General features: G+C 35.4%; 2 protein-coding genes across 2 annotated transcripts in view; both read left to right on the top strand.

Moving 5' to 3' along the window:
* The first annotated feature begins 267 nt into the window (after window positions 1-267).
* Window positions 268-1,428, top strand: LOC100376273 (von Willebrand factor-like). Its single transcript, XM_078010514.2, has 2 exons — window positions 268-533; window positions 1,218-1,428. The coding sequence occupies exons 1-2, from the start codon at window positions 307-309 to the stop codon at window positions 1,225-1,227; spliced, it is 237 nt and encodes a 78-aa protein (XP_077866640.2). The 5' UTR covers window positions 268-306; the 3' UTR covers window positions 1,228-1,428.
* Window positions 1,429-8,116: 6,688 nt separating this feature from the next.
* Window positions 8,117-12,964, top strand: part of LOC144353129 (telomerase protein component 1-like) — a 29,181-nt gene continuing 24,333 nt past the window's right edge. The window contains exons 1-5 of the mRNA XM_085494458.1: window positions 8,117-8,237; window positions 9,551-10,037; window positions 10,192-10,441; window positions 12,094-12,228; window positions 12,684-12,845. Of these exons, the coding sequence (XP_085350584.1) occupies window positions 10,220-10,441; window positions 12,094-12,228; window positions 12,684-12,845 (519 nt within the window). The 5' untranslated portion in view covers window positions 8,117-8,237; window positions 9,551-10,037; window positions 10,192-10,219. The remainder of the gene's footprint in view (window positions 8,238-9,550; window positions 10,038-10,191; window positions 10,442-12,093; window positions 12,229-12,683; window positions 12,846-12,964) is intronic.

Below are 12,964 nucleotides of genomic sequence, written 5' to 3'. Positions count from 1 at the left end.
AGAAGTTTGCTGATACGGTTCTAAACTTTTTGGATTTCAACATTTCCATGATGTATTATTGAAAGAAAAAGATGTATAATAATAAGGTAATTACGAGGATACCTAGAAGTATGCACTCAGACAGTACGCCGTTGCATCGACCTCCGCTGCGCGTCGGTCGGTACTCCGCTGTACTGTCTTAGTGCATACTTTGAGGTATTCTCGTAATAACCTTATATTATTCGTATACACTCATAATACCATATGTTTATTTTATTGTAGGTGAGTGGAGAAGGTAAACACATTAATGTCGAGAACGATGGCCATATGGTGACGCTAAGTTTCACATTGAAGGACTCGACATTCAAAATGGAGTGGGTAGGAAGGAAACATTCTTTCCATATAAATTTCACTGGCTCCAGATACCTGGGTAAACTGTGTGGGTTACTGGGTAACGCCGATGGGGACACCCGCAATGACTTCCAGAAACCCGATGGCACTGTTGTACACGATGCTAACGAGTTTGGAGAAAGCTGGAAAGTTGTGGACAAGACGTAAGTAAGAGTTTCCATTATCATCGTTTCAAATACAGTTAAGATTAAAGAGCGGTGGTCGCCGCGTCACGCATGCGCGAGATATGAGACTAATATAAACAAAGATGGCGACTGTTGCGCAGACTAACGAGTACAAACTGAGACGTTACAAAGCTTTAACTAGATAATTTCTTTGGTGATTGGAGGGCATCGAAGGAGTCACCAGTGGTATTAGTGTATGTTGCACCCAGGTCAAAACTCAGCCTCGGATTTTTATTAGAATGCATTAGATTGTGGGAAAATCAATGTTTATCAACATAAATTTCGTACATGTGCGGCGCGATGGCCACGCCATTTAAGTCGTCGTGCCGCGTCCTGTTCGATATGGGCCTCATAGCGACGTATACAACGCGTGTAAAATACATTGTTTATTTGCATGAAATTCGAACACGCGCTGCGCGACTAACACCGCGCTTTAACGATTGGTTTTGAGAAAGAGAATATGGCACAGTATAATACACTTAATCGACAACAATCAAATGCCTAACAAGACATTACCAACTCAATCAAACCAAGAGAAGCACAACACTGAATAACACCAGGGGAACTAGATACGTAATGACAATAACAAAAATCTGTATCATGCATAAACGATCAGTGATGTCTATTCGCAAATTTGAATTAGTAAATATGTGTATCTTACAGGTGTGATTAAGTATACTCGACTATGAGTGGTTTGATGGTTAACTAGAATAAATCAGACGGTTGCCACCAGCTGGAGTATTCGGAGATGTATACACACACATCCAGGCTCAACCTGATTGGATACTATTACTATTATGGGATATATTTTAATTTTTCTGTATTTATGATTTAATGGGTTAGTTTTCAAATAAATGTTACGGTATTAGAAATATTGGGTGTGTGGATTTTTATTAATCCGATCTGGTATTAAGCAAATCTGCAAGCCCAGACTGATTATTGCCGTCTGTGGTGTGCTCGAGGATCCAGGAATCGATGTTAAGTGAATAGGATTATGCATCCTGATTATAGTGCTTGTGTTATACCATAACTGTATCATGCCACTTGACTGCAATATCGCACATACTAAACAATATACCATATTACGGGATACAAGTCAATGGGATATGTTCATTCAAAAATCAAATTACTGAGCGAATAATTGTCTACAATTGTATAATTTGTGTAATACTGTTGTTCGTTCACTCCACACTGTAAACTGATTCAGATTATGATTTGCCATAAACTAAATAAAAAGGTCATGTTTGCAATACATACAACGGTATTCGTTAGATGAATCCAGCCTAACAAAACCACTAGTACGCATGTGCAGTGATTGCTGTTGTACGCATCCTAGCAACAGGTGCACATGCGCATTAGGAAATTACATTGATTCATCGAACATATTCTCCAGTGTGTACTACAGATAATTATAATCCAATGAATATATCAGTATACAGTAACTAACAACAATACTAACACTTCCGTGATATCGTCCATATCCAACGTTTAGGATTCAACATCGCAATCTCGGCAGATTTTGACGAGAGCGAAGCGATGAAACAGCTAGTCGTATAGGTATTTCAACGGAAACAACAGACATAACAAATCGGACAGATATACATAGGTAAATAGTTTACGTTACACTATAGGGACGACCATGAGGGCGCTGTTCATATTTGTAGCATATTGCACAAGGTGGCCGAGACATGTATACATGAAATGCGGGAAAGAAAGTGATATTACTACAAGGATGGGATAAATTGATAGTGAAATCAAAGTCATCTCCTTTGCCATACAGACTTAGTCTGTACTATATTTGTATGCATGAATAAGAGAATGTATAACCTAAACTGGACAAAAGAAAGCATTGTATTTCTTTGCTCTAGAGCATAGCTAAAATTTCACTTGCATTCACTCACAATAATTTTGTATTAAATTGTCCCCAATTATTTTTTTCCGTTTTGCAGTCATCTGCAAATGTTTTTTTATTCTTCTCTTTTAACTAGTATTACACCAAACCTTTCAGCCCACTCGATTTTTTAAATGCGGAACCACTTATGACAATATTTTTGCAGATTCAATATCATTTTTTGCAGCATATTGTATCTAGTATTTGTATACTGTGTTTCCAAACATAAATGCTATCATGTCGCAGGATTCTTTAGAGGTAGTCCATTTAAATGTGAATTTCGTTTATAAAGCTATAGCAATCTCTACGCTGTCTAACGTGCGGTTTTTGAAGCTTTTATGTCTACCATGCCCCGGCTGGATTTTTCATTTTCACGGTCTCTGGCTCAAATAAACAAAATACGACCAAGAACACGTCAGATGATTACAAATAATTCTGAATGTCGGACCAGTGTCAAAACTACCTAATAAGTCGACCATCAACAGTTCAAAGGCGTGTTGAATTCATTATACAAGATTCCGAGACGGGCTTTATTTGAAAAAAGTAGCATTTGCTGCATTTATTAAAAACATTGGTTCTATATTTCTAGATATTCAACGAACTCTGAACAAAAAGACAACCTCCTAATGACCTGCATTGAAAATCGAATCTTGTCGGCCTTTGCATTTCCAAGCGAAAAAACCGACTGAATTTGAAACGAACATAAATTTATTCCAGCAGCTAGATAGGTTATTCGCCCAAAATAATTATTTTTATCTCAACAAGGAGAGATAAATGATGTGGTTTTGGTATGTAGATACAATGCTCTTATGAAAGTTATCTATTTTAAATATGAAAAATTTGAATATTTTATTCACATATGTGTAACAATGTTTTTAAAATTGTTTTTACATTATACAATCGTCACGTTCGCCTAAATCCTGCAGATCTTTATTTTCAAATGTGACTCGTAAAAGTATCATTAACATGTACATTGTTAAGTATGTAGTACTAATATGTGGTTTGTTTATTTTTAGCTCCGCTGTTGACTTTGTGGAGCGGAGCTTATCATATGAGTGATTGCCCGTCGTCCGTGTCAATGTTTTACTTTTTCGACTTCTTCTTGAAAATTACAAGCCTGGATGCTTTGATACTTAGTGCATATGTATCTTGGGCAGATGTCTCTCTGATTTGTTAATTTCATGATGATATCTTCAATTCTCTAATTTTTATGAATATTTGTTATTTTTGTAAAAAGTAATATTTTCGGCTTCTTGTCTGATTGCTTTAATATTATACATGTAGGTACCTCAGGTAGACCTCTCTCAGATTTGTTCATTTTGTGGTGATATCTTCAATTCTCTAATTTTGATGAATATTTTTGTTATTTTTGGTAAAAAGTGATATTTTCGACTTCTTGTTGAAAACCGCAAATCCGATTACTTTGATGTTATAAATGTAGGTACCTCAGATAGACCTCTTTTAGTTTTATTCATTTTCTAATGATATCTTCAGTTCTTTAATTGAAATGTGCATTGCTAACAGCGGAGCTATCTCAACAGCTTGTTTTGCTTCTTTTCATAATCTATCAAACAGTACAAGTGTCATTGTGAGCTCTGGTTTTACAATCCGTGTTTTTAATACAACGTGTGGCCATTGTATGGTCATCTCTATATAATCCGATTGTACTACTGATAGTCACATACTGACTGATTGACCCCAAGTTGAAATCGCGGTCAAACTTAGTTTGAAGTATAGGTGTGAATTAATATACTGTAAAATACTTTATTTTAGCGGGAATTTATGTTCGCTGAAAAGTCTTTTTAAGTGTTTATTTTCACCTAATTTTTGATGAGTTGAATGTAAGATATAGGAAAAAAGTATATTCGCTGGATTTTATTTTCACTGAATCATTCCTTCAGCGAAAATTATTTGCAAGCGAATATAAAGTATTTAACAGTATTTATATTTTCTATTATATACCATCACGTTGTGTAATTAGTGGAGCGAGACGGAAGCATGTTTTTTTTTCAAATTTGTTACACCAATTTAAAACATGCTTGACATGCTTAATATATCACTTGATTGATAGTTTTGTAGAACAAAAGTCGGTAAAAATTGTTGTATCTACTACCCACTACCCACTATTTGATAATTTGCATAATAATGGCTATCACCTCTCGGATATGTTAGGAATAACACCCTGCGTGTTCTATCCAAGTTTGTATTCACGCGTTTAAAGTAATGTTTTAAACAACTTGCTAAGTGTGTTTTTCAGTAAATGTGGTCAATTGGCTCCAACGATGTAGTATGACGTTGGCCAAATTTTCACTTAGCAATGCTGCACAAATATAAATGATTGGCATGAGGGTGAGTATAGTGTACTAGTCCAATACACAAACCAGTCCAGTAATAAATCAAAAACAACTGAAAAACCTGGATGAAATGAAGAACTAAGAGCAATGTGAATGGTAACGATATGGTTACATCATCGTCATCACATTTGCAGTGTAGCAGTCCCTTAACCCCCCCCCCCAAAGAAATCATTGATCAACTGAAACATTTAAAGTGAAACAGGTCGAGATCATTGCCCAAAAAAATGTTAAAATAATGCTGAGAGTGGTAACAAAGGGGTCAAGTTGAGAAAATGAAACTAACATTGTTTCAAATATTATAGTTCATTAAAGACTCACAGATTCTAATTCAATGGACAAAATAAACTTATATTATGCATCAGAGATGCATTTTTCGGGTACAAAATTTCGTTGCCATGTTGGACATTAGCAGACGCAGACTTGCAATCGCCATACTGAAACGATGAAAATTGACTACAGCAACTGAGCACATGTATTTAACTTACAACAATTATAACAATGTAAACTATAAATACCAATTTAACAATGCGTTGTACTAAAATATAGTTCCATCCAACTTTTCAGCAATTTTCCCGAACTGTTATGACAAAGGTAGACAAAATGGCTGACGTCGCTAACCTCAACAAAAAAAGTGTTATTTTCTAAAGTTATGATTGAAAATAGTTATGATAATCGCAGTTCCACATTAAAATACCCAAACAATAACGTGGTAAAGATTATTAACATTTTAGAACATTCACAGGCAGAGTTTTTATAGTACAAATGCCATGGTCAATTTCGATTCACAAAAAAACAAAATTATCGGCATTTTCATTCTATATTCGAGATCAACTAAACCCATTAGGGGTCATGGATTTGTAAAGAGACTTCTTAGTGAAATTGTGATTGAACTGGCACAGATATGTATTTGTAATTAGAATAGAACGTTCAAACATTCTAAGACACAAATAGAAATAATCAATAAAAAATAACGCATTTGAGTTTCTCAATCTAGGGAACAGTATCAACAGTTACACGCATATTTTCTGCCTAAATGGATTATAAATATTTCAGTACTGATTTTACGACGAGAGATTGTTCAACATGTGGAGCTTAATATATTGAAAACCTAGTAAAAAGCTGTAATGTCAGCTAATACCCATGTTACCATGTTCATCACGAGTTTCTTTCAGTATAACTATCAGCTGTGTTCTGCACTCTGATTCTCAATAGTGGAATTGGCGACGTTCATCCGGATATCAGTTCAAAACACGGGGTATATTTGATGTATACTGCCGCGGCGAAATACTGTATTTTCGCTGAATGAATGATTTAGTGAAAACAAATCCAGCGAAATATATCTTTTTTTCCTATATTGTACATTCAACTTGTCAAAAACTAGTGAGAATAAATTCCATACAAAACATCCAAAAAGTCTTTTCAGCGAAAATTGATTGCAGCTAAAATAAAGTATTTTAGTCAAAATTACAGGCACTTATACCAACATAAGTAATAATATAGATCACCAACAATTATGTAATGAGAGATTCCCAACACAATTACAAGTGTGTATGAGATGTGCGGACGTACATATAGCAGTTACTTTCCATGCGATTTTATCATTTTTGCGCATGTGACGACTCCCCCGCTTTGAAGGGTGGTGGTCGTGTTGATAAACATTGATTTTCCCATAATGCAATGCGCTCTTCTAATGGGAATCACAAGTATTAGGTTTGACCTGGGCGCACTAATTGCCGCCGATGACTCCTTCGATCACATAAAAAAATCAAAGCTTGCTTTGGTAACGTCTCAGTTTGTACTCGTTGGTCTGCACAACAGTCAAAGTCGCCATTTTTGTTTATATGAGAGACCCATATAAACTGACCACAAAAAATCCACTGTCGTCTGGTCTGTATTGTGGAAAACAGTAGCAGAATTGACAACTTGAAGTCTCAGCAGGAACGTCACCGGTCAATTTCCAAGTAATGCCGCATGAGGGCGTTACATGCTATAACAGTCTCTCGGGCCTTACAGCCAGCCCTCGCTTGATATGCCTACGGCGTTTGAAAGTGACTCTTTATTAGGCCCGAGAACTGTCGACAGTCTATCGCGCCGCGTCCTGTTCGATATGGGGCTCTTGGCGGCGTACACAACGCGTGTTAAATACATTGTTTATTTACACCCATAAAGTTGGGTATCCTCGGGGGCGGAGTACGTCACGGACGTTCTACGTTGCTAAGACGCGCACCACTGTACCACGTATTTCTATGGGCTTTGTGCGCGCTGCTGTGGAACGCCGGTGGAGCCGGTGAAAACTCGAGAAAATAACACAAACTCAACTTTGAAGTAATCCTGAACATCCAAATTCATATATGTTACACACGTAGGGCTAATCTTATTACACTGTTCAAGGGACTCTCAACAACCATCGCAAAGTACCGTTTTCTGTGAGTTTTTGGTCTTTGTTTTCACCGCGAGGGTTGCCAGGCGGTAGAAAATGCCCGGATGTCCGCCCCCTAGAGGGACTGTGGGTATACATACGGAAGCGAATGAGGATTAGCTATCGGGGAAGCAAATGGTATGCACTGGTCATACTCTTCCAGTCAATTCCCATAATGTCAAATGGTTGAACCCTTAATCTGTTTTCTGCAGACATACACATGGTTCAATACAAATAATGAAAACAATATTTTCGCTAACATTTCTGGTATAATTGCAACTTTTTTTTTTTTTCAAAGTTATATTTTTTCTGATGGTATTGTCACCATTGCTTTGAAAATATAGCCTTTTGAATTTCGAGGTAAAACCACTTAACGTATTCGCTCTGTTCGCATTATTACACAGCCTATTGTTTAGCGCGTTGATGTTTTAATTTTAAAATATGTGTTGACACATTCTTTTGCCCTTTACGCGACGAGGTGGGAGGGGGTCACCAATTATAATAGAATATGTTTAAGAACTATAGTGTCCAACAAAACAATTGGTTTCTATGTTCACGTGATCGTTTTTTTAGGATATTCATTTCTTTAATTTAAGCCCAATTTTCATAATCAGATACTCAGATTTAGCCAAGATGTTTGTTGGACGGTTACTGTACGGTAAAAACGACCACATTTGCTAACACACCCGTTGATGGCGTCATTTCCTCGTGCCCCGCAAACGTACGGTGCGATTGAGTTTAACTAATAACTAATATGTATTTATTGTAATTAATTATTGATAATATTATTATTATATACATTAGTCATTTTACTGTCCTTGTAATAGGTGGATGTGCGTGAATGACGCCGTGTTCTACCAGAAATAAATACAGATACTGGGACGAGGCTACACTGGTCATAGGTCACTTGTGTTTATATGTGATGCAAACCTTTGCAATGTGCTGATCTCGGCTATTTCTACGGATTGCAAAGAAATACGGAACGCTACCTCATCACTTTGCTGGATGAAGCTGTAATGGTAAGTGTTGAACGATATTTGTCCGTTTTAGTGACTTTAAGCTCGATAATGCGTTCGCCGCCAGGCGCTGTCATTGACAGTGTTTTGATCGCAACCGGGGATTGAATTTGCAAGCTTACTTTCATTTTACTTTCGATTTAGTTTATAAATAGTAAGATGTACCGCTGTTGTGTACTGTTGTTGTGTACAACAATAATTACAGATGAACAGAGTAACATGGGCAGTCCGCATGCAACTTTTCCCTATTTTCAGGAGAATTCACCAATTGGGTCCTGTCATGGACCCAAAACGCCGCAAAATCACGGATATGAACAAATTTATGTCTCAACACAGTCCCTCCACAACTGGAACTGTGGTCTCAATTAAGAGAAATTACTCGATATGGAGACATTTTTGGCGAAACCAGTGATGCGTAATTTATTGAGGTCTGTACGAATTTAGAACAACTCAGTCAGCAAACTCTACGTTCACTTTGCGGGTCGGTTGCAAATGTTCGATCGAAAATCACCTTTGCTAGTTTTCATACACAGGAAAATAGAGGAAAAGCCTGCTAACTTTGGAGATGATATTATTCTTAATTTGTTCACATTTGAAACAATTTTTTTCGATTTTTTTTTCTCGAAAATAAAGCATTGTAATTGGTACATAATCTGAAGAAAAGTGTAATCTTTATTTGAGGAAAAGTTCTTTCCTGACAGTGGTTTGATTGAAATCCAGCGACAGAATTATTTTTTAGTCTGTAACCTGTACATAGACTATTAAGCCAGAAATGACAATCAATTTCATCATCTTGTTGTGCAATAAAATAATTATATTTGTACAGATAGTATGTTCAGCAAGGCATTTTTTCTAAACTGTAGTCTAGAAAGCTAAGATATTAACAAAAATGTCAGGTGTTAAAAAATTATATCTCCTAATCAGGAATATTTTACCTTATTCTTCTCTGTATGAGATATAGAATACAGAATATATTTTGTGTTTATATTTTGTTGAGCAGCTTTGCGATGAGTGGCTTAGTATAAGGTAGTAATTAAAAAAAAATCTATGTTTTTAATTTTTTTTTTTTGCTGTTACTTTTCTGGATAATAAACTTGGAAATAGACACAGTAAAATACGTTATAATTAGATGTCACATGACCTTAATGCATATCACTTATAATATGTACTCATGCAGTACAATAACGCTTCGTTTTTCGCTACGTGTCGGTCGGTACAATCAATGTACTGCCTTCCTGCAATAACCTCATTAAATTTTTAATTATTTTATTTCACTTCCTTTTTAATATTTCTAAATCTTATTTCTGTCTCCCTAGCATTGGTCATGGCGTATCTTAACTAGCACATATTTGTGTCATCTTCTAGCAACCAGCAACTACCTAGTAACTACTGAAGTGTTGTCCTGGTAACGAAAAGCTTCCAATATGAGTTTGAAAAGAGATACAATGTCAGGTACAATGCTCGGCTTAAAAACTGAGTGTAAACTAAAACTCCTCTCTACAACATCTATAAAGAATCATAGGGAGAAGACAGGTTTCCATGGTAACATGCTTAGAAAGGAAAAACCTTGCAAGTCGTCTTTGTCATCTTTGACAAATCTGACAAGAACAAATATGTCATCTGTAGCCTTATCAACACCCTGTGGTCTTGGTTCCACATTGCAGCGGACAACGACAGAAGCAAAAAGGAATAAAGTTGAGAGAAAAAAGATGGGTGCAGCATCAACGGTGGGGAGTACTGATACAAAGCTGAATTTAAAACCAAGTTTAACTCTTACAACAAAAAGGTGTACCTTAGAGCTTGGTAAGAGTTTACTTGGCAACGTTAACTCTGGTTTGACCTCGTCTGGTCTGACCTCATCTGGTCTGACCTCATCTTGTTTAACTTCGCCTGGATTAACCTCATCTTGTTTGATCTCATCTGAATTGTCATCAAGCTTATCTTTGTCATCTACCAGATTGTCTCGATTGCTGTCGCCATCGACAATGGAAACAAAGAATCAGGTGTCGCATGAAACTAAGAAGAGAACTATCAAGGCTCCAAGTCCATCAAAGTTGAAAGCGTACATGGATTATGAAATCCCGGAGTATGATTTTAAAGTTGATGGGGATGACCTGGAAGTGGATATCCCAGAATTCATTGCCCCGGACATGGATGTACAAATGCTGAACTTAGTAAAACCTAGGAAAGAGGTTACCATAGTGAAGGTAAGTTGAGGTGTGACTATAACCACAACTCCCAAGCTGGCTCATAACGGTTTTTGTCTTTAAATAGAAACACGTTTTATTGTCATCAATAATTTAAATTTAAGAAAAAATATATATACTAATGATATGAATCTTAATAATGTTATATTTAAAATTAATACATTTATTTTACTGTAAAATACTTTATTTTAGCTGGAATTAATTTTCTGAAAAGACTTTTTGGGTGTTTTGTATGGAATTTATTTTCACTGATTTTTTGGAAAGTTGAATGTAGAATAAATGAATAGGTAAAAAAGTATTTTTGCTGGATTTTACTTTCAGCAAAAATAGTGAAAATAAATTCCAAGCAAAAATAAAGTATTTACAATAATTTTTCATGACATACAATGGAGGTTATATCCCATGATGCATTGCACATAGGTGCAGTATCATACCAAGTAGTGAAACACATGATTTAAACTTAAAATTCTTAATGTCATTATTTTATTACTAACATGTTGTAGTTTATGGAGTTTGGGACAAATTGAAAAAAATACAGTACAGTCTGAGAATAACTTCCAAGCTGGCTGTTTTTTGCATTCTCATAAAAATTTTAATTTTTAATAATGAGAATCATTGTCATTAATAATTTAAATTTATTCTCCTTTGCCTTTACCTATGTTACTTAATATGAGACATGTTTAGGCAAATTACTTGTCAAAATTTGATATATCTGGTGGCTGGATGGCTGGATGAGGACATGCTTAGCCAGATTTAAGCCTTCTAATTACAAGAATAGTTTCTTCAAGACTCTATATCAGATAATGGTTCTGAGTTTTTATTTGTCGCTTTCTTTGAATCTACCATGTGTGCAATGAACAAAATCCGAATGTAAATTAGAAATGTTGTCATTGTCATCGTAATAGTGGTCAAAATAACTTGAAAAGTTGATATCAGATTCCTTTTATGCATGTATTTGCTTCATCAGACTAGTTTAATTCGCTCAATAATGTTGGCATTCAATTAGTTCATACAAACAGCCAATCAGAGAGAGCCTTGTAAGTCATCTGACCAGAGCACAATGATGATACTTTTCTAGGTTTTAGATAACTAAACTTACAGGTATTCAATTTTACGTCATAATAATAATTTATTTCAAATTGATAAATAATTTCTTTCTCATTTAAATAAACAAAACATTTAAATGTTTCTATCAAATATAGAACAAGTCAGTGGGATAATTTATTCTGCTTTTAATTTTCTCTTTCACTGTGAGATTTCATGTTATTCGTAAAATCAAACGTAAAACAGAACGAACAAAAGTCATGGCTTCAAAGCGGCATCAAACAATGTGTGGGATTTGACAAACGTGAAAATATTTTTATATCAATAAGTGTGTTATTCACATTTGACGATTTAGTCTTAATGAAGTAAGAGTATATCAATGCCATATTTCCTTCTGAAACATAGGCTTTTCAAAATTGAACAATAAAAAAGAAAGGAAATTTAAGTTTAAAATTGAATAGTTTTATTTTTCTGCAGACGGTTGTGCCTTTCACACAATACACACAGTCTCACAAGGAACCGAACATCCCCTATTACTTTTCGGAGGGTCTTTTTTTAGTGCACAGGCCTGGATAAATAAACATACTGTAAATTGTTATATTTTTCAGACATCGTTTGTGAATGCTGTTAGCGCTTCTTTATTGAGCTCTCCTGATTTTCATGATCGCCATGACAACACAAGATTACATCTCATGGAGCTGGCTGATAAAGTGATTATGTATGATCCAGAGTTTATTCTCAAGGTATGCAATAATTATTTAAAAAGATTTACGCATTTTTATTTTTAATGCTTGATGCAAATGTGTGGTACATGTACAAGTACACGGTATGATTGGAAGGCTTCAAAAGATTGAATATGGAAATATGAGAGAAATCAAGTATTTATAAAATGAGGAAAATTTAATTGTGTGATATCCGATGAAGAACACACACAAATTGAAGATGCCATATATTAAAACTACAAGTTGATTGCAAAATTGCAAGATGCAAATCAACCATTTTTTGAAATAACTAATTCATCTCTGACCATTTTGCTAGTGTCCTGCATGAGTTTGCATTTCTCTGTACATGGTTATGAAAGTTGCATGCCCTTATCTTATAAACCCTTGAAATTACTACTACATTATGTTGTTAGCATTGTTAACATTTTTATGTGGTCATCATGATTACTTACTTTCTTAGGATTTTATCATTTCAGGTTGGTCTGTACGCTCGACGCGAGTTAAATATTCGTAGTGTGCCTAACTTTATTTTGGCGTTAGCAAGTAACCGAGGTCAATGTCGGCCATTTATTAAGAAATACTTCAACGCTACAATAAGACTACCATCTGATTGGATAGATGTGGCAGAAATCTACCAGGTGAGGGCGCTATACATGATATATCATGCACATTAACCCATTACCCATGTGCATTATGAACTTCTCAAAATTTATTTGAACAAAAATGTTGTCAGGTGATCGCCTACATTCAGACATTC

This window comes from Saccoglossus kowalevskii, chromosome 20 (assembly GCF_978046115.1).
Source record: "Saccoglossus kowalevskii chromosome 20, keSacKowa6.1, whole genome shotgun sequence".
NCBI classification, from domain to species: domain Eukaryota; kingdom Metazoa; phylum Hemichordata; class Enteropneusta; family Harrimaniidae; genus Saccoglossus; species Saccoglossus kowalevskii.
The sequence above is the reverse complement of the archived record's forward strand: the minus strand, read 5'-3'. Positions and strand labels throughout refer to the sequence as shown.

Bases quoted from the DNA above. Each gene is read 5' to 3' on its own strand.
- LOC100376273 (XM_078010514.2), top strand. From the start codon at position 307: ATGGTGACGCTAAGTTTCACATTGAAGGACTCGACATTCAAAATGGAG.